General features: G+C 37.2%; 1 protein-coding gene across 2 annotated transcripts in view; it reads right to left on the reverse strand.

Moving 5' to 3' along the window:
* LOC131029235 (solanesyl-diphosphate synthase 1, mitochondrial) overlaps window positions 1-27,571 on the reverse strand; it is a 144,553-nt gene that overhangs the window by 53,851 nt on the left and 63,131 nt on the right. For both annotated transcript variants that reach the window (XM_057959656.2, XM_057959657.2), the window contains 4 exons: window positions 23,430-23,561; window positions 23,113-23,199; window positions 21,359-21,430; window positions 1,401-1,486 (listed from right to left, as the gene is read on the reverse strand). In XM_057959656.2, the coding sequence (XP_057815639.1) occupies window positions 1,401-1,486; window positions 21,359-21,430; window positions 23,113-23,199; window positions 23,430-23,561 (377 nt within the window). The remainder of the gene's footprint in view (window positions 1-1,400; window positions 1,487-21,358; window positions 21,431-23,112; window positions 23,200-23,429; window positions 23,562-27,571) is intronic.

The raw sequence follows: 27,571 nt of genomic DNA on the forward strand, positions 1-27,571 counted from the left end.
ACGGGGAAAATTATCTAATAGGCATTTGGTCCCTTCTTGAAAAGCATTGATATTGTATTAAAGTAATATTCGTATATTGCTATAATGGTCATTTAGCCTTTTAATTAGTTTAGTAAGTTTCTTTTTACTGCTTTAGTTCACGATTGTTTCTATTTTAGAAACATCATTTGTAATCTCTATTTAAGGAGTCTTTCGTCTCCATTGTTTAATCGAACATTTAATTATCATTTCATGGTATTAGAGCAGCGAAAGATTTTTTGGCAGAAAAATCGTGGTGTTGTTACTTAAAAGATTTTTTAGAAGTTTTGACGATTTTTTAAATAAAGTGGATTTTTTACATCTCAAAATCATGGATCTTTTAAGGTGAAAAATCAAGGGCATCCTTTGGTGGAAATGCAGGCTCCTCCGTTTTTGTTTTTTTCAGAAATTGCGGATTTTCACAAGGAAAAGTCGTGCGAGGGTTTCTGAGCTTCACGGATTGTTTTCCAAGGTTTTTTGGAATTTTTTTGTGCCACAGGCCACATCAGGTTTCTTTCTACTGCAAAGATTTCTTTCCTGAGATAGCGCAACGAGTTTGAAGGTCGGATTTCTTTTGAAGATTGCATGACGGGTCTGATTCTTCTCACACGACAACCTTTTCTCTCATGATGGCCCTGCAAGCTTGCGACTGGGATTTCCTGGTCACGCAAATAACTTCTTGCTGAGCTTTTGACGACTTATAAATCCAAAGCTAGGATTTTTTGGCCGTTTTCTAATCACAACGGGTTTGATGATTTTTCGTGTGATGGGTCTGGTGAAGGGTTTTCTTTATACCACATGAAGGCTTCTTTTTTTGCACGATTTTTCTGATAAAAAATCATGGGTTTTCTGTTTTCCACGGCTAGGGTTTTAGCACGCAAAGATTCCTTGTTTTTGATGATTTTTCACAAAAATCATGTGAGATTTCTGTTAGCACCTTTTTTTGCCTAATTTTTTACAAATCAAAGGATTTTCATTTTCTGAGCAGCACCTAGGGATTATGTCAAGTCTTATGTGGGGTAGTCGAATGACCATTAAGGGAGGGTAAAATAGTCATATTGTTATATTGCTATAATGGTCATTTAATATTTTAATTAGTTTAGTAAGTTTCTTTTTACTACTTTAGTTCACGACTGTTTCTGTTTTAGAAACATCGTTTGTAATATCTATTTAAGGACTCTTTCATCTCCTTTAATTGAACATTTAATTATCATTTTAATATGCAGTTTATATGCACATAGACATCCAACCTTTTTCCAAAAAACTTTGTGAAGGCATTACACATTATTTCTATCCTAGCAGATTTTATAAAGAAAAATGGACCAAGTACACACATGCACAAAAACACCCTTTATTGAAATACAAGAGGCAATACAACATACCTACAGCATTGTTCTGATGATGTTGTCATCTGCATTATCTCACCAGTGACAAGATGTTCCAGTACCTTTGACAATAGTTCAACAACCTACATGAAGTTATAAGTTAGAGATGGCAGTTCACATCAACAATTGTGCAAATTTAACTATCACCAATCTAGTTCCCCAATTGTTGAAAGTCAAAACAGTTTGTTTGATGTCAACTATTATCCAATATGTAAGCAGCTTCTGTATTGTTTGCTATATTGTAAGAAAGAAATCAAAACAAATGTGAAAATGAGACTTCCAAACAAAAGAATGTTTGCATATGTAACATCTTACTTCTCAACATTAAATGTAATGTCCCCTAATTGGATCACTCTTTATTTTGCCCTAAATTCAAATGGAACAAAGAATATGATATAGTTAGGAACTAGGGATACATTTCTTTACTTAAAATATTGAGATGGGTTAATTTCTGATTATAAAACCTGCAAGCATTTAAGTAATACTGTAGTCACAACTTATGAAATGAATTTATGACGAGAGCAAGAAATTATACATTCAACTAATCAACATTAAGTGTGAGTCTCAGACATAGAAGGATGGGCAAGGGAAGGCATGGCAGGATGCCCGAGGTCAGCTATTCTCCCTTCATGCACTGCTCTTCCCATCTTATATGGCTGAGGATGTCTAGTTGTTTAACCATAGTCCCTTAACGCAGGTGTTGGGGAAGGTCTTACATTAGGGTGCCCTTAGCAGTTCTCCCTCTCACAGTGCAGTGGTTGTGCCATCTTCGCAGTTCTGTCCACTTTTCACTGCAAAAGGGTGCCCTTGGCGGTTCTCCCTTAAATGCAAACTTCTCTCCCCACTCCTTAGTGACAGACTATGGTAGCTTGTATTCATGTTTTAATGTTTATTTACATTCAACAGAAATACACCATGTATTGATATATTAAACTAACATAATTAAGCAATACCACAGTATATGTATCGATACTAAGATATGTTAATGATATAGCATCCATAGAAATCCTACAGGCCGACTCAGCAAGATCAAATGTGTGAATGGCCTATTGGCCTTACACATTTGATGAATCTATCAACTTATATTAATCCTTTAATATCTTTATTAAGTCACATATGCATTATCAAGTTTAATGATTAAACATACATTATCGAGTTTGACTTATCGGATTTGTTTCAAAGCGGCCGACTTTTGGTTAAAGTCCGCCACCCCTCATTTGAAGGCATGTGATGCTTCATGAAGGTCGTGGTTCCTTGATGAGAGCCGACTCTTGGATATCTCCTTTCGATGGATATATATGGACGTGGTCTTCCCTCTTTGGAACAGAGATAAGACAGCAAGTTCGATCATAATCAGGCAGATTGAATTCATGTACAAGCAGATCAATTGATGGTGAGTAATTTATGTAGCGTGCTCGAGGGTGACGATAAGAGCTTATCGTCTATAGTTGGGAAGGCAACAGATCTGATGTTTGCCTGTGGTTAACGAGAACTACCTTAAAATCAACATGGTATCAAAGCAGGTTCCTTCTATAGAGCCTAATCGCTTGAAGGTAGATTCTGTGCTCTCAAGGGAAATTCAATCACAAACAATTGCAATTTAAGATCTCTTCCAGATCGAAAGGCGACTACAGAGGATAATGCAGCGATTACACTCGCTGACCTTCACCATTCACAATGGTGTCGGTCAGGCGTCTAAACAAATTAGGTAGCAATCAGGGGATCGAGCCTCCCCAAGCCTCGAGAACAAGTATGATGGCCCAAAATCCTTTGCGTCTGAAGTTCCGTGGGGAAACACAGACAACAACCTGTGCAAAAAGTTGCTTGTTGCCCAGTCACAGGATTTCGCCCAAGATTTCAAAGCTCGGCATTGTCAGTGTTGAAAGATGTCAGCTTATGACTCGAACTCGGGCTGCTGTGGCTGGAGAGGTTTTTGTGCTCGATACAAATTCTTTGAAGTAGAAGAAAGGGCTAGAGACGGAGCCCGCAGCCCTGTGGAATCGGTACTTGGATTGGCTTTATCAACACAAGGAGCTCGAATTGTATATCGATGTCAGCCAAATGGGGTTTACGAATGAATTCGTGGAGGCGATGGAACCCAAGTTTCAAAGCGCTTTTAAGGCCTTGGAAGAGCTTGAGGCTAGTTCGATTGCCAATCGAGACGAGGGCCGCATGGTCAGGCATTATTGGCTCAATAAGTCTAATATTGCTCCCAATCCTAATTTGCAGCAGCAGATTGATAGAACGCTTGACGCTATCTGCAAGTTTGCTGATGATGTAATCAACGTCAAGGACAACCTCTCTGCTCAGAGCATCGCCCGATTCTTGTTGTCAGCTTCCTTGTGTGAATTCACTTTGAATTTGGTTTTGGAAGAGTTGCAGAAGGATCCGTGGGCGGCGCAAACGGATGCAAGAGCTGCATGTTGCACTGGCACTGCTCTCAGCATGGTCGTGGGGCTGGTTGGGGCTTGTGTGCCTAGCACTACTGCCAAAATTATGCTTTTCATTAGCGGTCCCTCTACCCAAGGTTCAGGTACTAACGAATCTCTATTCAAGGAAGGAAGATTGCTTGCATTTCTTCGCAGAGGAAGAATCGACATTCAAAGGGACTCTAACATATTGTCAGAAGTAACCTTGGACGAAGAGGTCAGAAGGTTGATATTTGCTTCAGAGGGAGCTTGTTTTTCAGCTTCAAAGGGAGCTTGACATTTCAGCTTCAGAGGGAGCCACGTCATCATGAAGATTTGGTTAATGCATTTTTCTCTGTGATGGAGAAATTTGAGGTGAAAGCCCTTGTTAATGAGTTCTTCTTTGAGAGAGAAAAGTTTGAGGTGCAATCCCTTGTTAATGAGTTCTTCTCTGTGAGAGAGAAGTTCGAGGTGCAATCCCTTGTTAATGAGTTCTTCTCTGAGAGAGAGAAGTTCAAGGTGAAATCCCTTGTTAATGAGTTCTTTTCTGAGAGAAGTTTTAGGTGAAAGCCCTCGATCCACCCTCTGCGAGTAGGTATGGTGGATCCACCCTCTGCGAGTAGGCATGGTGGAGATGCATTCTTCTCTGTGAGAGAAGTTTGACGTATCAGCCCTTGTTGTGCATTCTTCTCTGTGAGAGAAGTTTGAGGTATCAGCCCTTGTTGTGCATTCTTCTCTGTGAGAGAAGTTTGAGGTTTCAGCCCTTGTTGTGCATTCTTCTCTGTGAGAGAAGTTTGAGGTTTCAGCCCTTGTTGTGCATTCTTCTTTGTGAGAGAAGTTTGAGGTATCAACCCTTGTTATGCATTCTTCTCTGTGAGAGAAGTTTGAGATTTCAGCCCTTGTTATGCATCCTTCTCTGTGAGAGAAGTTTGAGGTATCAACCCTTGTTGTGCATTCTTCTCTGTGAGAGATGTTTGAGGTATTGTTGTGACGTTTTCACACATCGCCCCATTGCAAATGGGGACCCATGTTTTTTTTTTGCTTTTTAGGGTTTGTTCTTTGGTTTTTTTTAGGGTTTTGCTAGTTAGCCTTTGCATTTTGAATGTCGCCCAGGGGATCAATAGGATAGCAATTCTGGCTAAGTCTGGAATGTCCTGATCCTGAAATTTGACTAAGTCTGGAAACTGAAAAAACCTCAAAAAAACTAGATTTTGCAATATAACTCCTGGAGGTCTGAAACCACTCTCAAACATCCTGAAAGTATATATGGAATATAACTTAAAGTTTTCTTCTTTCTTATACTTAAATGTTATATTCCATAAAATTTATCCTGATAGAGAGTTCGAAAAGTCAAATTTCGCTCGTGTCCTTCTCCAAGGGTCCAGAGCGAAAAGCGCTCCTGTCCCTCTCCAAGGGACCAAGGCGAATCGCTCGTGTCCCTCACCAAGGGACCAGAGCGAAAATGCTTAGTTGAGCCATTCCTGACCTTGTTTGGACGAATCGAGACATCAAAGGCATGGTGAAGGACGAAATGAGCATGATAGAGCATCCAGACTTGATCAAAAACAACGAAATGATGAAGTTTTTGCCTAGAGGGTCAAATTCGCTCCTGTCCCTCACTGAAGGACCAGAGCGAAATTCTTCATAAGGTACGATCTGGGCAAAGATCAAGTCAAGTTTATGTTTGAAGGCAAGGAAGGAGGTGAAATGAACTCATTGAAGATAAATTGAAGATTACCAAATGCCATCAAAGGACCAAAATGCTTAAGTTCGCTCCTGTCCCTCAGGAAGGGACCAGAGCGATTTTTGTTATAGATGATTTTCTTGCTAAATTGCAACCGGCCTAAAGGCATAGATGAATGGAATGGAACATGACGAATCCGTTGAATATAAATTTTGGAGATGACGAAGTGAAATAAGGCCTACAGAGCTAGAATCGCTCCTGTCCCTCTCCAAGGGACCAGGGCGATATGATGGTTATATTGCTTCTTATTCAAGTTCAAGGCATTCCAAGACGAGGAACAAGGTGGCAAAGGCGTTTAAAGGCATTTCAATCAAGCACGAAGTTACAAAGGTCGTCACGTTGAAGGAATTTGCACTCAAATCCCCAGTTCGCTCCTGTCCCTCAGGAAGGGACCAGAGCGAAATTTGTATAAGGCTCTAAATTTTGAAAGTTTATCAAACATCAAGTATCCAAGGGGATCAAAGGGACTTCATTCTACGCGATGAAAGTGATGGCAAGTTAGTGAACGCAAGCATAAGCTCAAAGTGTTGAAGTTCGCTCCTGTCCCTCTCCAAGGGACCAGAGCGATGTTTATTATATTGGCCAATTCATGCAAAAATCACGTGGGGTCAAGGTTTTGCAAGGTCGTAAGAGGTCTAAGGTGTCCTTCGAGGGTGATATACAAGGACTTCAAACGTAAAATGATCATCAAAGTGAACACAGAGGCTATATCGCTCCTGTCCCTCTCCAAGGGACCAGGGCGATTTGCTTAGGATCCTTCATTTTTCTTCAAATTCATGCCAAGTCAAGGTTTTTCGGGATTACACAAGGTCTAAGGTGTCCTTCGAAGGTGATATACCAAAGGCTTCAAACGTCAAACGATCACCAATTTGTATAAAGAGCCTATATCGCTCCTGTCCTTTGGACAAGGACCAAAGCGATTTTCATCAAAACACTCATGTCCCGTCAAAACCAAGACAAGGCAAGGATAGGCAAGGTCAAGGACGTCCTTTGGAAGGCAATGAACGAAGAACGAAGATCAAAAGTTTGCAAATTTGAGCCAGGACACTAGGATCGCTCCTGTCCCTCAGGAAGGGACCAGGGCGATATTTGCCAAAGCACTCACTTTCCTTCGGAGATCATGACAAAACAAACTTGCAAAGGGTTCAAAGCGTTGTTTGAAAGGTAATAAAGGAGAAGTTGATATCAAGGACGGAGAATTTCAAGTAAAAATTGATGGATCGCTCCTATCCCTCTCCAAGGGACCAGGGCGATAATAGTCATGAGATGCATTCATTCGCACAAACAAGTCAATTAAGCTCAAAGATCCTAGCAAAAATGTCTAATTCAACGTGGAAATAAATACTTTGGACGTCGAAATTGCAAGAATCAAGACCCAGTTGATGGATCGCTCCTGTCCCTCTCCAAGGGACCAGGGCGATGAGGTACGTATCTTTCCATCTTCAAAATATTTTGGCGCTCAAACACATTTTTGAATTTATTTAAATGCTAGAAAATTCGATAAGATTGAAAATTTAATTAAAAATAGCATTTAAATATTGCATTTAAATATTAATTAATTTTTGCCTTGTAAAAAAAAATCGAAGTTTATTAATTAAAAACGATGGCAAATTAATTAATTATTATAGAGCGCTTGGTATTTTTTTTATGAAGGTCGGCCTTTCTTATTTATTAAAAATCATTTATAATTGCTTTATTTTTACAAAAGTCGGCCTAAATAATGATGAGAGGTAAGCACTTATAAAGGAGGGTGGTGAAGATCATTATTTTCACATGTTATTTTATCATCTCAAGTGCGATTTAAGGAAGACAAAGAGGTGCGAATTATATTCAAAAGGGGTGCGAACTTGTCAAAGGCTTGAAGATCACGTCAAAAACTTGAAAGGTGGCGAAATTGCTATTTTGAAGGGAGATCACGTTGAAGACCATCTTATTTCAAATTTTGCCTAGGCGAATTCCTTTATTTTTAGAATTAAGCTCTCAAGTAAGGTATGGCAAGATCTCTTGTTTTAATTTCGAATTTTTGATCATCATTGCCTTAATTTTGAATTCATAGCTCAATAGTCGTTTTTAGGAAATGATTAATAAAGGACTTATCATTAAGTTTCCTAAAATTTGCTCTCTAATTTATGTTATGTATTGCAAAATCATGGTACTAATTTTGAAATGTTGTGTAGGCATCAAATGGAGATCTCTTCAAGGAAAATCAAGCCGGATCCAGGACGGTCTTCGCCAGGACGATCAAGTAAGGACAAGGGCGACCTCTTTCAATCCAGCGTTCCAAGGCGAGGTACATCATCTTCCTGCACATCAAGGACACAAGGAGTTAGAATAAAGGGCTCGTTGAAGAAGCAAATAATTCCAGATGAATTAATTAAAGCAAGCTTCTCAACAACATCAAGTTGAATATCTACCAAGTTACAAGTGTCAAATGAGGTGGCATCCTAGTCATCACGTCTCCAATCAGTGAGGTCCATCTCAGCATGTCCAGATTCAATGTACTTAACTCATGGAAGTTGGCACAAACTCCGATGTACCTACCCTGGCTATCCATTGGTCGATTTTTCTAGAAGGGACATGTGTCCAAGCAATACAATTTTATCATTGGTCAGGCATTAAATGTTATGTAATGGTTGTAACAAACCCTAATTAGGGTTTTCATTGTAAAATCTTGGCCATTGATCTTGAATTGATCTAAGCCATCAAATTGTATTGTGGGCACTATATAAGCCCAGGCATTTCATTTGTAAAGGCTAATTAGCAATAAGTTAGAGATAGTATGTAAATAGTTGGAAGAGTTAGAATATAGTTGATAGAATAGCAATTAGAGTAGAATAGGAGGACAAGGCAAAAAATTGTTGCCATTGATTGTAAACAAACTCCATTTTCATTGAAGTAATGGTGAAGTGTGTCGTTTCTTGCAATTTGCATGGTTTCTTGTTGAGTCTTCAATCCTAGATGGTAGATGATTAGATGAATGGAGGAAATGTGATTAATTGATGGTGGAATTCGTATATCCATACTACTAGCAGTTTGTTGATTGCAGACTTGCCTTGTGTAGTCAACTGGAATCGTTCAGCTTAAGCTCAATTTCAATTTGTTGCCTCTTCATTGATATGCATCAACTTGGATGGTATCTATGCCTGCGGTGATGATTTGAACATCATAAAGCTTCCCTTAGAAGATCGCACTAGCCTTGTGTAGATGTTCCATTGATGTCAAAACAAGATCTAGTTAGAGTTTCATCAAAAATCAAATCATTGCTCCTACATTCTTAGTATTAGGATTAGATCCTCTCTTCGCCCTTATCCTTTTTTCATTTTTTTTCAAATCCAAGTTAGTCAGAGCCTGTGTCCAGCAAAGCAGATCGGAAGTTCAAACATCAGATGTAAGTCCCCTTGTGATCCCAGCAAATCACATCACACCACGAAGAGCTTATCCACACGTAGAGACCCTACCAAAAGAACCTTGGAGTCTACCTAACTGATCCTTTGTGCAGATCTTCAGCAGTTAGAGACTATTTTCTCAAGAGAGGATAAGATGCCTATTGGTATTTTATTCTGTGTATGATTGTGTATAAAATACACGTCAACAGGTATCAACTCTTGTTGTGCATTCTTCTCTATGAGAGAAGTTTGAGGTTCCAACCCTTGTTCCACCCTCTGCAAGTAGGCATGGTGGATCCACCCTCTGCGAGTAGGTATGGTGGATGTCATGTGAGAGACTCCATGACTTACCATTTGTGTGTATTCACCCTCTGAGAGTAGCCATTGTGGTCAAACATCACGATTAGGTGATATTCTATTACAATGAGGTGATAAGCTTCTTTCATTCACATGAGTGTAGTCATTATGTTGGTCATCACGATGAGGTGATGTGACTTGTAGAGATTAAGAAGGATTCCTCCGTAGCTAAGAGAGAGTGTTGATGATATAGCGTCGGTAGAAATCCTACAGGCCGACTCAGCAAGATCAAATGTGTGAATGGCCTATTGGCCTTACACATTTGATGAGTCTATCAACTTATATTAATCCTTTAATATCTTTATAAGTCACATATGCATTATCAGGTTTAATGATTAAACATACATTATCGAGTTTGACTTATCGGATTTGTTTCAAAGGGGCCGACTTTTGGTTAAAGTCTGCCACCCCTCATTTGAAGGCATGTGATGCTTCATGAAGTTCGTGCCTCCTTGATGAGAGCCGACTCTTGGATATCTCCTTTCGACGGATATATATGGACGTGGTCTTCCCTCTTTGGAACAGAGATAAGACAGCAAGTTCGATCATAATCAGGCAGATCGAATTCATGTACAAGCAGATCAATTGATGGTGAGAAATTTATGTAGCGTGCTCGGGGGTGACGATAAGAGCTTATCGTCTATGGTTGGGAAGGCAACAGATCTGATGTTTGCCTGTGGTGAACGAGCACTACCTTAAAATCAACAAGATAAACTCAGATTTGTTGATTAACTGCAGACTTAAGTACTCAGAATTTATCACTTTGTTCTCAGGGTACTGGCAGATGGTTTTTTTATTTATTATTTGATGAAGTTTCTGATATTATATTCATTAATTAATTCTTTCTGGATGCCTTTCCCAGTGGTTTTTCCTTCCCTTTATATCCTCAAATGAGGAGAAGACACACCTTTTTATGGAGTCTATTGCCTTTGCAAGGGTTGCAACCCTTCATACTTAATCGCTGCCCTGCTGTGTTATTTCCTAACTAATCTTCTCATTCTTTATTAATCACTACCCATGCTGCATCTAATATGATTGTAATCGCTGCATACAAATGCCTTTGTTTTAGTTTATTATCTGATATGGATTGCTACCATTATGATTAAACCACTGACTTCAATGCTTTCTCTCCATATCGACCACCTTTGTATAGTTGGCTATTATATCTTAAACATAGAATTTAGCAGTCAGAATATCGAAAGTACTGGCTGTGTATTCGTTAGACTTGCACCCTTTTCACATGAGCAATTAATATGTATTTGTATCTATCTTATACTTACGCACCAAGGTAAGGCTAGCCAGAATTAATCTTCGTTAGTTATCATGCATAGTAAGAAGGGTGGTCAGTCAAGATAGGAGTAATTCATCTTCCCTTTAGATAAAGCAATGCTTTTCTTCTTTGTCTTATTGATCTCATAATCTTTGGCTTCCTACAGAAAATCAAAATCATGAATTCTTATAAATAAGACGATTATCTGGGCAATTATAATATATTTATATATATTCCTGAATTTTGTTTATTACTTTAACTTATTTCTGATTTCATGAACATGTAAATGAATATTATTATTATATTTATTTGACTAATTTCATTGTAACATGATCAGGGGCATCACATTAAAATAGCAAAATGTGACATGGAACATATGTTAGCAGAAGACAACACATGTCCCAACATCAAAAACTCTCAGACAAACATTGAATCATGAATTCTCCTCAAGCTTAGATAAAGTGAGTCCATGAAACAAATATGAATGAAAATATCAACTACTGTGTAATAAAACTGAATTTTTTCTTCACAACGCCATAGATAGACATGCAAACATTTAAATTTTTCTGTCCATATCACCAAGCAAACTAAAAGCAACTGACTACTAACATTAAGGCATGAACCCAAAAGACTCAATTAATATTGCATATCACACAGACATTCAAATCAACAGGTATAAATTTCAGGAAGCCTGCCTGAGATCTTCAAATAATAAATTCCAACTATAACTTGGCATTAGCTACCAGACATGTCACACATGAAATAAAGCAGAAAACATTAATTCTATAACTCAGAACAAAGGACTATTGTGAATTCTACATCTTAAATATGAATTGGTTTAGACAAAAATGCCTCAGGCATACATTAAAAAATATTAAAAAAAAAACAATTTAAAAACAATATAAATGCGCATACTCACAAGAAAGTGGCCAAGAAACATAAAGGAATGAACCCAACGGCCTTGCAGTATGTCTAGCCATATTTGTCACATTAGTAAATATAAGCAATTGCAATATGATCGTGAAATATTTGGTTGTTCTGGGTTGCATCCATGATTGAGGAATACACACATTTGAACCCAAAATATAATAGAGTTTCTAAACAAATCATATTGGTTGACTATTTGGAATTGATGTTAAATGTGATTTTATGATTGGTCACCTGATGAGTTTTTGACATAAGTGTGTATAATGGGTAGTATAGAGAAACTATTAGGATGATTCAAAGCACTGATAAAAAATGTTACCCTGCTTCAGGCTATAAGGGAACAATTCATAAAATAAAGGAGGGAATTACAACAAAACAAAGAATGAATGCCCTACACAGGATTTTGGCTGAATGATTTGAATTCCACTAGATAGAAAATTTGATACCACTGTAGATGCAGAACAAAATGGAATGGAAGCAAGAAATAACAGCTACTTAAAGACAACACAGCTCATTGAATTACTGCTCTATTTGATTATGATTCTTTTACTAGGAAAAATAGCTATTTTCTACACCCATTTAAAGCAATCACTAGTGCTGAGAGTATTGAGAAGTAATCATATTAATTCCTCCTCTGAAGGTTAACCATTCTTGAGGTGGTTCAGAAATGAAATATGGTAATTCTGACCCCAAGGTTAACCATTGTTGAGGTGGTTCAGAAATTAGATATGGGCATGGTTACCAGAAAACTGAAATAAACATCCCATCCCCATAGCTACATTTTTTTGGTGAATGATGTATACATGTGTTGATGTGTCTTTTGTACACGACCAAACACAAAATAAAATACCCAGAGGTATCTTATCCTCTCTTGAATAAAGCTCCCTGAATGCTGAAGATTTCGCAGAAGGATCAATCGGAGTAGCTCCAAGGTTGTAATTGGAGGTTCTCTACGTGTGGATAAGTTCTTGCAGTATGATGTGATTTTTCTAGAATCACAAGGGGACTTACTTTCGACGACCTGAACGTCTGATTTGCTTTGGATATTATTGGAATGTGGAATTTCACTGGCCCTTGATTTTGAAAAAAGGAAAAAAGGGTTAAGGGTTGGAACAGGATCTATTTCTAACGCTAAGAACGTAAGAGCAATGAATGACCTTTGATGAAATTCTAACTAAGTCTTGCTTTGACATCCTAGGATCATCTCCACAAGATTAGTGCGATCTTCTGAGGAAAGCTTTATGACGTTTAGATTACCGCTACAAGCATAGATACCGTCAGGTTGATGCATATCAATGAAGAAGCGATAATTGAAGTTAAGCTTAAGCTGAATGATTCCAGTTGACTACACAAGGCAAGTTTGCAATCGACAAACTGCTAGTAGTATGGATATACAAATTTCACCATCGATCATACACAATTCTTCCACTAATAACATGAAATCAAATTTGAGAAGTATAGAGACCATGCAAATTGTTGAATCGACACATAGAATTCACCATTCCTTCAATGAAGTTTACATGTCTTTTACAACAATGTCTTGGCAACAATCTTTGCCTACTCTTTCTACTCTACTCTAACTATTTCCTACTCTATTCACTATTAGCTAACTATTAACCTTTACAAATGAGGAGCCAAGGCTTTATATAGAGAGCCCTTTACAATTCAATGGCTCTGATTGATTTACAATCAATGGCTAGGATTAAAGGATAGAAACCCTAATTAGGGTTTGTTATAACAAACTTCCTTAGCCAATGAGAAAATTACATTCCAGGAGTGAGGACCAATAGGAAGGAGGGGTAGGTACACCGAAGTTTGTGCCATCCCCGATGAGTCAGGTACATTGAATCTGGACATGTTGAGGTGGACCAATCTGACTGGAGGAGCAGTGACCGGGATGCCACTTTGTCTGACGTCTGTGCCTTGGTTGATCTTCCTTCATCCTTGATGTACTTTGATGAAAAGCATACCTCCTTGACTCCCATATGCCTGATGAGGCTTCCTTATTGTCAAGTCTTCCTTCTCCAATAGCATATCTTGCCCTGAAGTGCTGGCAACTCCTTTCTTTGTCATCATGTGGTTCCTTAGTGTGGTGAAGTGAAGGTTTTGGCAACTTCTTGAACACTTGTAGTCTTCAAACGCTTTAGAACACCTTGAGTCCACCTTTATGCTTTTGGAATGCCCTTGATGAGGATGGATTGGAATAGGTCGTTTTTGTCCTGTTTGGTCTCCTCCCATCTGCAAAATAAACCAAAAGATGATTAAGGACACATGATATATTTATCCCGATCATAGCATTTCTTACCTTAAATCATCAACAAAAAGGCATTAGAATGAAATCCGCTCAAGATCCTCCCCAGGGACAGGCCCTATAAGAATTTCGCTCTGGACCCTTTGGAAGGTCAGGAGCGAAATTTGCATTTTAGGACAAAATCTTCACATTTTGTGACCACAACTTGCTCAAATGCATGTCTAAGGATGCCTTTAATCTCAATCAACACTAGGCTTGATGCGAAATTGGAGCAAAAAAGAGGTTTTAAGAATTTCGCTCTGGACCCTTTGGAAGGGTCAGGAGCGAAATTCACATTCTAGGACAAATTTTATCATTTCTCTACTCCAAAATGCCTTCCAAGGCAAGCATACACTAGTCTTCTCTCCACCAAGGCCTAGGAATCCATCTCTTGACCTTCATCATGAGCAAATTAGGTGAAATTGAGAATTTTGTTCTGGACCCTTTGGAAGGGTCAGGACCGAAATTCTTGACTTGCTTGTTTTCCTTCACCAAGGTCTATCCTTTTCACTCTCTATACTTGGACTCTCATCTTTGGATCCCTCTCCCATACATGCAACACTTGCTTGACCCTCAAAATGGCTAGAAAGGAGAATTTCGCTAAAAATCATGGCCAGGGACAGGACCTATTTAGGATTTTGCCCTGGACCCTTTGGAAGGGTCAGGAGCGAAATCCTTGTCCTAGCTCCAAATCTTGGCCATTGGTGGACACAATCCATTCCAAGGCATGCCTAGGGGTCCTTCCAAGATCAATCTACCTTGATCCACACTTAGCTTGACACAAAAATGAATGGAAATGGTGGATTTTAAGAATTTCGCTCTGGACCCTTTGGAAGGGTCAGGAGCAAAATTCTAGTTTTGAGCACATTTCTTCATTTTTCAACCCCAATCCACCTCAAAAGGCAAGGACACATCATCTCACTTCCATCCACGCCATAAAAACCAAGGATTTGACCTTCTCCAAGGGAAAAATAGGTGTTTGCAAGAATCTTGTTCTGGACCCTTTGGAAGGGTCAGGAGCAAAATTCAAGATTGAGGCTTGATTCTTCATTCCCTTCGCCCTCATTCACTTCCTAAGGCAAAACCATGTTGATTTACTTCCAAATATGCCCAAGGGACTAAGATCTTGATCCAAACAAGGAAGAAAGGGGTGTCTTCGTGGAATTTCGCTCTAGACCCTTTAGAAGGGTCAAGAGCGAAATTTGCATTTTAGGACAAATTCTATCATGTCTCTCACTTCAACTCACCTCAAAGGTCAAGGAAACGTTGCTCCATTCTTCCCTAAGCCATAAAAACCAAAATTTTGACTTGATTTGCAAGGGAAATAGGTGATCTTAGGAATTTCGCTCTAGACCCTTTGAAAGGGTTGAGCGAAATCCTAGTTTTTGCTCAATTCCTTCAAATTTATTGATCACTAGCAACTCAAAGTCACGCCTAAAGACATCTCCAATCCTAATTCATCCTAACCCGCACTTGACTTGGCACAAAATTGAGAGAAAAGAGTGGTTATGGGGATTTTCGCTCTGGACCCTTTGGAAGGGTCAGGAGCGAAATCTTCATTCTAGGCTTGACTCTTCATGTTTTCAACTCCAATCTTCTTTGCAAGGCAAAAATACATCACTCTTCGCCCAAGGAACAAGGTTTGTAGCCTAAGCAAGGAAGCAAATGAGGTTTATAAAGAATTTCGCTCTGAACCCTTTGGAAGGGTCAGGAGCGAAATTCATCCTTTAGGCAAAATCTTCATCTTTTAATGCCTTCAATCACCTCCCAAGGCAAGAACATACCAATTCACCTTCTCACATGCCTTAGAAACCAACACTTGGCCAAAACAAGGAAGAAAATGAGAGTTATGGAGATTTTCGCTCTGGACCCTTTAGAAGGGTCAGGAGCGAAATCCTCATTCTTGGCTTGATTTTCTACTTCATTCCTCCAATTCTTCCTCAAACGTAATCAATTCAACTTCCTTCCATCCCAATCAAGGAAATCCACCATCAAACTAGCTCCAAACATGGCCAACCTAGGGCTTAAGGCAAAAAAAAGGAGGTCAAATGGAGGATTTCGCTCTAGACCCTTTGGAAGGGTCAGGAGTGAAATTCTCCTTCCAGGTTGATTTCCATCATTTTATCACCTCGAACCTCCTTTCAAAGGCTAGAACACCTCAAGGTCACTCCAACCATGCCTTAGAAGTCCAAAACTTGGTCATAACAAGGAAGAAAATGAAGGTTATGTGAATTTCGCTCTGGACCCTTTGGAAGGGTCGAGAGCGAAATTCTTACTTGGGCTCATTTCTCACCTTTTTCCTCCCTTTCTCGGCTTGAATATAACTTCTTAGGCCTCCTCCTATCATCATCAAGTCAAATTGCTCTCAAAGTGGCATTTATTTCAAGGTCTTAGTGAGGAAATAAGGTCATTCAAGAATTTTGCTCTGGACCCTTTGGAAGGGTCAGGAGCGAAATTCCTGATTCTAGGCTTCATTCACTTTGGAATTAACTTGACTTTTCTCTAGACACAACCCTTGGTGCATATCCTTCCATATCCTTGCCAATTCGCTCAACCACTGTTTGACGTAGGTGAAATCTTGGGTCCTTGGTGAAATTTCGCTCTAGACCCTTTGGAAGGGTTAGGAGGGAAATTTAAGTCTAGCTCAAGCTTCTTGACCATTTCATCAAATCATCATGCCTAGACTTGGCCAAGGCGTCTCCAAAGGACAGATAGGTCAACTACTCATCAATCAACGCCCAAGATTTCATCACTCACCATTTTGACCTAACTCAGACCTTCAAAAATGATATTCACTCACCAAGCTTCATTGACCTCTTCAAAAACAAGACACAATTAGCAACCATAGCAAAACTTCGCCCTAAGGAAGACTTTCAAAGATGACCCTAACCCTGAGCATCCACTGACTCACCCTAGCTAAAACAGAGCTTTCTATCTTAACGATCCCCCTGACGACACTCAAAATGCAAAAGGCTAAAAGACAAGATCCTAAAAGACCTAGAAAACAAACCCTAGAAAGCAAAAAGGTAGGGGTCCCCATTTGCAATGGGGCGATGTGTGAATACGTCACAACAACATGATATAGCCATAACTTTAATCAATTACTCTTGTTTTCTAATCTTAATGGCATCCCCATCCCTATCATGCTACCTTCATCCACGTCTCCAGGTAACTATGGATATAAGACAACATTCACATTGGATTTAACCAACATCATATGTCGGGATCAACCTTCAGTACTTTCTTCACAAAGCAGATGAAATTGTGAATAGCATAGTTAAGGCAGTTCTAATGATAATGGCAGATAGAATTGTGCAAAATTCTGATTTAGTGTACACATTCAGGCTATTCAAGCTGTGTGAAATGCTTGGCAGGCATACATTCATCCTTGTAGTTGTAGGAAAGGTAATGACTTCAACCACAGTCTCAAATGGTCCAGAAGAGACGATTCATGCTAAGGTATGGCTTCATATTCCAGGAAAGCATACATACAAAGGTCAAAATGATTAAGTCAATTATATTTTTAAAATTGAAATGAAATTCAAAAGATTGGTAGGATGTTGGAAAACAGATACACCTGATGCATTGGTTGTTAGGACAGATAGCACAGGTTGTAGTAGATGAAAATAACGAGGATGAAGATCAGTATCAAAATCATGCATAATAAGTTTGAGGCTAATTATATACAGAGAAATCATCAGCAATGAAGAATCAATTCATATTCAAGCATCAATTCTTGGTTTCTAGAATAGCTTTGCTTATTGTAGTTTTTGTTCAGCATAATGCTTATTCGAAACTTTTCTTTTTACAGAGCTTATTATTAATGAGAATAAATTATTTACATTAGAATTTCAGTGTATCTAACAGTTTTATTTATCAAACTAGGTGTTTTCCCCCAGACTATCCTGGACTCCAGATCAAATATGAGTGTCTTAAGTAAAAGGATTAACATAACAGTAAATAATAAAACTGAAAGGATTATAAGACGCAATAAGTTTAGCCATCAATGTGCAATAACAACCCAAAATAGCCCTATACAAAAAAACATAAGAGAATAAAAGGATTAAAGATAACTCAATCTACTTTGAAAGCAATGAGTGAAAGAAACCTGTAACCCAATCTCAAAGGTAAAAAGAAAATCCACAATGGCAACCAAATAGGGGAATGGTTCCAACATTTTTATCTACGGCTATAGTCAAAATACTATGTTCTCAATAATAACATGATGGAAAATGCTAAAAGAATTAGGCATACAAGGCCAACCTACTCCAAGAAATTGTAGTTTGTTGACACCAAACCCCTTTTCAACAATTAGATCCTAACTTCCTATGCAAAAATCAGCTATGATATTGTTTTTGATTTAGTAAGCAGGTATTTTGAAAAGGCCCAGACACATTTACAAGCAAAAAGATTTAGCAATAAGAATGGCAAGACAGCAAAAGACAGCCAAGGAACAACAAACAAACTACACAAGACAGGTCACCACAAAACCTTTCAAAATACCAACCCAAGATCAGGGTGGTTTATAGAATTGTTCCAATGACTTTTGTTCAACCACAGTAAAAGGATCCTTCTCCTCTAAAATTATTTTCTTGGAACGAAAAAAATTCATAAGACCACAGGCAGAAAAAAGCAGGACTTTTGTTTGAGACATGAGAGGGCAAGCAAAGTTGTACCAAGCAAAGTGTTGGCAGGAAAAAGGCAGGACATGTACAGTCAAGGCAGACCATAAAGCGATTCACCACAAGGAGCTTGCAAAGCCCCTAATTGAAAAGACCTCATCTAGACTAGGACTAGTATAAATGGGTCACGTCCCATTAGATAAATATTTGTATAAGTAAAGATGTAATGTAACAGAGTATGGTATGTTGGGAGAAAAAAATATAGATAGATAGATAGAGATAAAGAATATAATGTGCAAGAAGATATAAGGATATCGTAAAGGCAAAGCCCTGCATATCATGTGTTATGGTTTGTGAGTACTCCATTTTCTCTATTTCGGTTAACTGATTAAGGTACAGTGCGGATTAACTCCTTGCTCCCTTTGTGTGTCTAAATCGGGTATAAATACAACATCCAAAAATTACTTGGGGCTCAACTTCGGTCTATGTTCCCCCTTTTTCTTGCTAACACAAAGTAAGGAGGATTCAACTGTTCTATGTTATGCCCTTAGTATTCATCTTCTGAAGGGTAATAAGGTTAAACATTGCTACTTCATAATTTATTGGTAATTTCGGTATCATTGTTCCACTTCTTATAATTTAATTTATAATTTTGATGTTATACACACACACACTCTCTCTCTCAAATCCTGTACCCGTACCCAAGGAAAAAATTTGTCCCGGCATTGTATCGAATTCTGGTACCCATACTCGAACCAGCAATTGAGCTTTCCACAGGATATTTCCCTTTATTGTCTTCCTCAAAGGAAGTAATAGACTCCTCAATAGTAGCAGGAGTATGATCCCTTTTCCTCGAAACAAAATGAATTTCCAGTTGTTCAAAGTTCAAACAACTCATAGTATAGCCCACTTTAAAATAGTTCTCTATGTAATAAATAAATGATGAGTTCCTTACATTTCCATTTATTAGTGTTGCACTTCTAGAAAACCGACACTTATATTGAAAGGGGGGGTGAATCAGTATACAAGAATTTTCACTTACTTAAACATTAGCAATCTCAAAGCATTAATCAAAAGCATCCGCACAAGTATATCTCACAGTAGTGAATACAAAATACACAGGATTTACGTGGAAACCCTTACAGGAGAAAACCATGGCAATATATTGCTTTTATATATATATCTTCTTGCAAGCTTCATAGGCACCAACACACAGGAGACACCAATCCCCTTATCACCGGACTCCAATACAATAAGAGACTCAAATCTCTTTCACAATAACAGTCCAACCTTTGATTACTTACAATAGAAGGCTCCAGCCTTTAAATAGAATATGAATGAGGGCAAGCTTCTTGATCAAATAAAGCTTCACAAATCTGCTCAAAATCTTCTTTAAATCTTCACAATCAATCTTACATAACTTGCATAAATTCGCCTTCAAGATGAGATTAAATTAACCTCATAAATCTCCTCACATAAATGATATATATCTGCTATAATTCTTCTTTATTCTGTCCTTACAGCTGAAAATCTGATTCACAATCTTGATCAAGCCCTCAAAATACCTCTCACAATAAAGCATAAGTTTGCCTTGAATATCTTCACAAAAATGAGATCAAAAGGATCTCATAAATCTGCTCAAACATATAACATATATCTGCTATAATAAGCCTTAATTTCTGCCCTTCATACACTTAAGATCTGCTTCTTATTCCTTTACATATATATCTGCATTATATTGCTTTAGATCTGCTCTTCCTAGAATTGATATATCACTGTATATTTTCATAAATTTGATGCAATTATTTTCATATATTTTTCTTCTCCAATTTCCATATACACCCCTTGACAAATCTGCTCATAATCCATCAATCTATTCTTAGACTATTCCTTAACCTCATTTACTCCTATCTGCTGTAATAAGCCTGCTCTGCTCAAAATCTGAATAATATTATTTTTCATTCGCACACCCTTTTCATATTCCACAAACTCTGCCTATATATACTTGGAGAGAGGCAACATATTTCAAATGACGCACCTTATCATGAAGGAGGCAATCATTATTTATAGAGGCACCTTTTCACAACCATTTAAGTGGGATTGCTGCCATGAAAGGGGTCGCCCTGCATTAGCAATATATTTTATTTGAAATCCCCTATAATGTGCAACTGCTCCAAGAGTTGACCAGGAAGAATATAATAAAGATATAAATTATAATACATACTTCTACAAGGCCGGCCATGAACAGAATATATTTAATTTAATTTATTTTAACTTCTGTAGTAGGCAACTACTCTCCAAGAAGTTGGCCACAAGATGATAATGATTATGAAATTTTTCTGTTTCAGCAAACTTTTAACAGTGAATAAGCCAGTCTAGATTCTCTTCATGCAATTCCTTTCTTTCAAAATCTACAACAGCAAGTATTGCTTTAACAGTAGTTTCATGTAAATGTTCAACTGAAATCTTTGATTTACCAGGCCTGCCAACATGTAACTGACATCATGCTCAAGACCTTGAGCAGTTATTTTGATTCCCTATGCAACCTTCAGCTCCTTATGATATCGATACACGCCGATATAGATAAATATAGGAATCAAATGTAAATGTCAACTCATTCACCTTGTCACCGAGTCTCAACCCATCTATTTCCCCTCACTAAGCAAATTTCATTTCCTCCTCTTCTCGCTTGTTAGTGTAACTTTTATCATCATGCCAATCCGTTTCCCAAAGGCTGAGTTGTGTTGTTTCTCCTTTGACATCAAAGACAGTTTTCAACGATCTTGTCTATTTACTTTGACATCAATGACAACTTCCAACAGCACTAGTAATTTTTACTATATCATATTTGTAAGAAAATTAAGAATATAAAGATAATATGAAGAGTTTGACAAGCAGCACTACCCCACAAAAAACCATTAGAACAAAGAAAATTGGGAAAATGAATTCACCTCTGTGTCTTTCAGTGAAGCAAGTGCTACAGATGCTCTGGAAAGAAGAAAATCCCCAGCTAATACAGCAAGCTGTATCACAGACAAATAAAGAATGTATCAAAAATAACAACTTGTCTGAAATAAATAGATAGTTCCAGGAAAACCTATCATATCATCAGCAGTCATAAGTTATTAGTCAAATCATCAGCATTTATAATTAGTTCAGTGGTAAAAAAAGGTTAAAAGAAAACCTGAGAAATCCACATAGAAAAAACCAACTAATTGGAAAAAAAATTGACACACACTTGCAGGAAAGTTCCAAAATGAAAACTTCCCTATCTTGGAAAAAAAATTAAAACAATTGCATAGTTAGAATATAGATTTACAGACTTCAACTACCCCAGAGAAAGCCATATTTGAAACAGCAAAGAAAAATATGCAGTCACATTTACATGTGGCAAATTAATTGTACATCCACTTCTCAGGTACATGAACAGTTATACATTAACAACCATTTTAGATGAAGCAAGTGCAAAACCCCACTAGTTTCTCCATGTCAATATCTGCTAATGAAATTTTCTTAAACAATGACCCATCAAATAACAAGTGGCATTAATCTGAGGAGGACTTCGCCCAAAGATGAATCCAAAATCCCAAATTGAAATGTAAATTATCACACTATGCCATAATCTGCACATATATATAACCAAATCTTTTTACCCAAGCTATCTGTGGCTAAATCCTTGAATTTCATAACCAGACGGTTTCCTCAAAGAAAAGCAAACCTACACTAAAAATTGTCCTTCAATGCATTATTTTTCCTAAATCACAGGCATTGCTTGTCATTTTTGGCTTGTCCATCCAGTCATTTATCACATACAGACAGAACTCCCAAAGCATATTTGGTATGCACATTTCCTATTACAATAATTTATAAAACCAATCAGTACAGATGAAAAACTATCTATAAACCAAATTAATAAAATTACCCCAAATCATATAACTTTAGTTAAAAATCTCTTACGACTATCAGGATTTCATTAATAAATAATGAACTGGAATGCAACTCTGCGTTGCCATAAATGAATCATGACCAATCACATTTTTGGAAAACAAGAAATTTTATTAATGTCAATGGTGTAAACTTTCCTCTAGTATATCCAGCTTACACAGGAAAAATCCTGCAGCACATTAGTTGTATGACAGCACGAAAGTCCAAAAAGCAAGAATTGCAACCTTACTAAACTGCAATTTTTAACACGAAGTGGAATCAAGAAGTGAAGAAAATGGCTAGATCAGCCTAGAGATGAAGGTCCACTAGAGAGAAACAATACTAGAATTGGTCCCGGAATAGATGATAAAGCGACAAGAAAACGTGGCTAAACAAGAAGCAACCCTTTCATAAAGAGCAGCCCAAGCATGATAAAGGCAAAGCAAGGTAAAAGATTTTGATCATTCTCTTTTCAAAGTTGAAATACATGTTAAAACAAATATTTTTGGAAGGCACGCAAACGCTCGATTGGTAGTTTATGATTGAAGCAAATGGAAGTGTACTTTAATGTGCATGCAGTTAGTGAGACATGAATGTAAGTCTACTAAACAGTTCTCACCAATTAAAACCAAAAGTTGTTATTATGGCAACTGTGGTTTGACTAAGAAGATAGAAGTTGTAATTTGTTGAAACCAAATATGTTATTTTGGCAGCTGTCGTTGATTAATAAAACTAGAATTCTTTTTCAAAAAAAAAGGTTTAACTACTAAAAAAGGAGTACCTTATTCCCCATCATAAAGTTCAATGAACTGATACCACGACGGGTCTCTGCATCATCCAATACATCATCGTGAAGAAGGCTTGCTACCTGCAAATAAAAGTACCACTGAACTTTGTCATACCAAAATCAAAAATTGGAACCCTTAAGTTTAAACCCATTACCAAGAAGCTTTAAATATCATATGTAATCAAAAAATCAAAATCAATAGAAATTGAAATCAACAACCATAAATATCATGATAGGCTATACCATAGGCATTATTAAAGATAAAGCTAATGCTGCAGAAAGGACAATGGCATTGTAGAAAAGAGACAAACATGGATCATCTCTGTAATCTCTGCAATGCGCTGTTGTCGCAATCGTAGCTCCTTTGCGAAGCCTTCATGCAAAGAGTTTGCTGCCATTTCAGGTACTGCCATAGTCAATGATGATGCCATCAGCAATAAGACCTGATAGCCATATTTCATTTAAAACATGCAAACATTAACTTTCCTGCACTCACTACGACAACCACTGTAAATCTACTAAAGGATGTGTAAAAGAAATGAAATTGTACTTGTAAATTTTTGACATAGAAATTGTGTTTTGCACAAAGTGACAAAACCAAAGAACAAAATCAATGTAAAATAATTGCCTAACAAACTATTGGAAGCCTATATGTATTATAAAATAAAATAGGATTTTAGCAAAACAGCAAGTTACAATTAAAAGAAGACATACTTTCTCTCCAAAACCATGCTGATTCCTACTCAATCAAAATGTATAAGTATATCCTAAAGAGTAGTTGTACACATTCAGACCAGAAGCATAATTTGCAAGATCTAAAATTAGAGAATTATTTTTTATAAATAAGGTCAATATAAATTACCTAAGAGAGAGTGTTAAAATGCACAAGCATACCCTAAATTGAATCGTTTGTCTTCTTGCCAAGCCCAGGTGTCAATTTTTACAAAAATCTCAGTCAGACCAACTATTTCACTTGCCACTCCAAAAAAGGTGCAAAAAACACAAAAAAATATGTGGGTAAGACACAGCATTTTTGTTGGGAAATGTATTGTTAATGTTAACATAATGTGAGTTGTGTAACTCACGTAGCTATTTACAGATGGGAGATTAATTATTTGTTGAGGTTTGTTTGCTTGTTGAGTTGTTAAAAGTAAAACAACTCATCAAAATAGATAATTTGTTATACGAGTTCCTCCTGTAAAGTAGGAGATGTACTCCTATATATTTGTACTATCTCATTGAAGAAAGCAATGAATAGAAGCAAAATGTTGGACGTATGTTAAATTTCATTATTCTCCCAAATCTCTGTCGTGGTATCAGAGCCTATATGCATATCTTGCGAAGTGGATTGTGCAGAAGAATGAAATATGGATGAGTTTGTCATCTCTATATTTCAACGACTCCATCCTCTCAATATTGCTACCAAAGTAAGTCATTGCTGTTGATTCATCACTGCTGGTGATGCGTCAGGAGTCAGTCAGTCACAGCCTGGGCCACAATATTAACCCTCGTAGTCGTAGCAGGAGTCAGAGTTGAATAAAAGAAGTGAGAAAAGATCTTTGAGCCCTATCGATAGTGGTTCCCCTGTACACCATAGTCAAATCTCCATTGCCGTAGCCATTGTGCGTCTCTTCAAATATGAATTCCTAAATCTTGATAGATAATTATTCTGTGACATAGAGATATTATTAGCACTGATCTTTGACACACGTTTTTGGTGTGTGGATAGGATGATATGGTGGGTGGATGAGATTATTGAAATTGCAGTTCCCTCTTGACTCTTCATGGTTTGCAGATCAGTCATTTTTGCAGTTGGCGTTTTGTGATTTTAACTTGCATTGAGGTTATATCTCTAAGCTGATCTAGAGTGATTCAACCTTTGGCTTGTGGATTTGCTTGTGAAGTATCAGTTCGTTTTGTTTTTGCACGTAGAAATCACATTTATTTGACATCCCTTGACTAATATAATATCGGTTTCCAAGGAGTTTTGATTGACCGGAAATTGGATGCACTGTGGTTGCATAACCTGTGGTTTTTTTCTTTGTTACAAGTGCAGTCATGTATAATAAGAAAGAGTATCCAGGAACTATAATTGTACAGCTGAAAAAACAGTTTCAGCATTATTTGTTCATTTATATCTCCTTTTTCAGTTTACGCCTGTTGCATGAATTCAGGGTTAGGTTTGGGATTTTTTGCCACTTTTGTGTCGTAATATCTGTTAAAGTTTTAACTGGAGAAAGACGAGATTCAGAAATCTGAAACTCAGAAAACTCACAAGTACACAATACACAAAAATTATCCTGGGAAAACCCTCCACCTGAGGGTGAAAAACCCAGCCACACCAAAATGAACCTTTCATTATGATCACAAATCTGATACAAAGATTATGTAAGCTCAGAACTAAACATGATTGTTATCATATAACAATCCACAGTATAATCTGAGACTGTTCAAGAGTGACTGAATCTACTACAAAACAAATAGCATAGAAATTACGAGAAACTCCTCGTATCAAAGACTGCAGATACAAAAGAACAAAATGTTCTCACTGAATAACTTTATGTCTTCAATCTAAAGACATTTGCAGCACTCCAAGAAATACCACAGAAAAAGACAGAAAATGATGTAAGATCGCAGCATAATATGATCTCCAACAAAAGATCGAACATCACACAGGATGATAGAACAAGCACCAAAAGAATCAACATGTTCACATACCCCGCAAACTGACAATACTTCCCGAGAAAATCAAACGCCGCGCATGAAGAAGAAGATCGGTTACACAACCGACACGGGAGGGAAGGACAACGGACATACTCCACAACGAAAAAGAAACGGCTGCCAACACAAAATAACTCCACATAAGCAAACGAAGCTTGCCAACGGCTGGAGACATGTGAAGATTCGCATGAAGAAATTGAGGCTTGAACGAAGCATGAAAAAATCTATCTCGAAGCTATAAAACTTCAACAATATCTAGTGCATTTGTTGCACTTTAATATAAGTTCAGAATGACATTTTAATATGGAAACATAATCTAAAAATGCATTTTAAAACCCTAAACTGACTTAAAGTCTCCATAAGCCCCTCATTTGATAAACACGACACAAAAACATCTATTACCATTCCAACTTCACATTTTTCATTGTTGAATCTTGCTGGTTTCTATTTATGGTGAAGGATTGAAAAGGCTTAAAGTGTGGTTGTTTAGTCCTATGGGAAACAAGCAACTTGCACAATGGAGATTTGTCAATCAAAAGTATGATTATTTTGAATCTTTTTAAATGAATCTTTTAAGTCTTTTTAGACTTTTTAAAATTTCTTCCAAGCTTGCTAGTTTTTTTTAGGAACACTTTGAATGTTGTTTTTAAACTGGTATTCCTTTTTATTACTTTTCAACTATGTTCCACAAAATGTCCATAGTGCGAATGGCAGACTCTTTTCTAGGATGGCAAGGAACAGGACCTTTTTAAGCAAATGGCAGGGGACAACAATTAGAAGAATAGGGAAAATTTTAATAGCATAGGAAGTTTCAATTATTCATATGTGAGGCATTCATCATATACATATAGAACCATATTGCATGACATTAGAGCTGAATTGAGAATCCACATGAGACTAGACAGACAATTTCAAAAATTCATTTTCATTGTCAATGTACATATATTCTATAAAAATTACTATAGAGGGAAGATACACAAAACAGGAAGTTAATCAAGTTGATCAATATGAGAATAGCCTTAATAAAAATGATAATCTTATCTTGAGTGAATAATATAAGTCTACAGTCCATCTAATTATGAAGAACAGAAATGTTCAAAATGTCTAAAATTGAAAATTGTTGAATATTTGGAACTTTTTATAGGAATGGTTGATTTATATTTATATTTTTATTACATGATAAGAACACTATATCATTATTACTGAGAAAGAGAATTACATACTGGCAGCAGTCCTGTAAACCTAATCACCTTCTAAATTTTAATCTGAGACAGCATTAGAATCACTGAAACGATACTAGTTGTCAATATAAAATGCTTATCACCATAGCTGATAACACATAGAACGCAATTTATCTCTCTATGATCATCTTCAATAAAATAAGCAAAAAAATGCTCAAGTGCTACAGACATCTGTAAGATCACAGTTTAATATTTATAGTGAGTCTCTATATATTCATTACAAAACTCTCAAAAGGCCACCACCACAAAAGATCCATATCCAAACCTCATGATTAAAGTTTGTTACAGTCCATTACCAATTCATATCATCCAAAATTCTTGTGATACTAGATACCTATTTAAGTTTAAGAAATTGGAGATTTCTTTATAATTTATATTCACTCTGCCAGTCTGCCTTAATAAATATAAAACTCAAAGAGATCCTCTCTTTTGATCAAGAGGTGTGCAACCTATCATCCTCTTTTTTATGGATCATGGACGAACCAAATGTT

This window comes from Cryptomeria japonica, chromosome 3 (genome assembly GCF_030272615.1).
Source record: "Cryptomeria japonica chromosome 3, Sugi_1.0, whole genome shotgun sequence".
In the NCBI taxonomy this organism is placed as follows: Eukaryota; Viridiplantae; Streptophyta; class Pinopsida; order Cupressales; family Cupressaceae; genus Cryptomeria; species Cryptomeria japonica.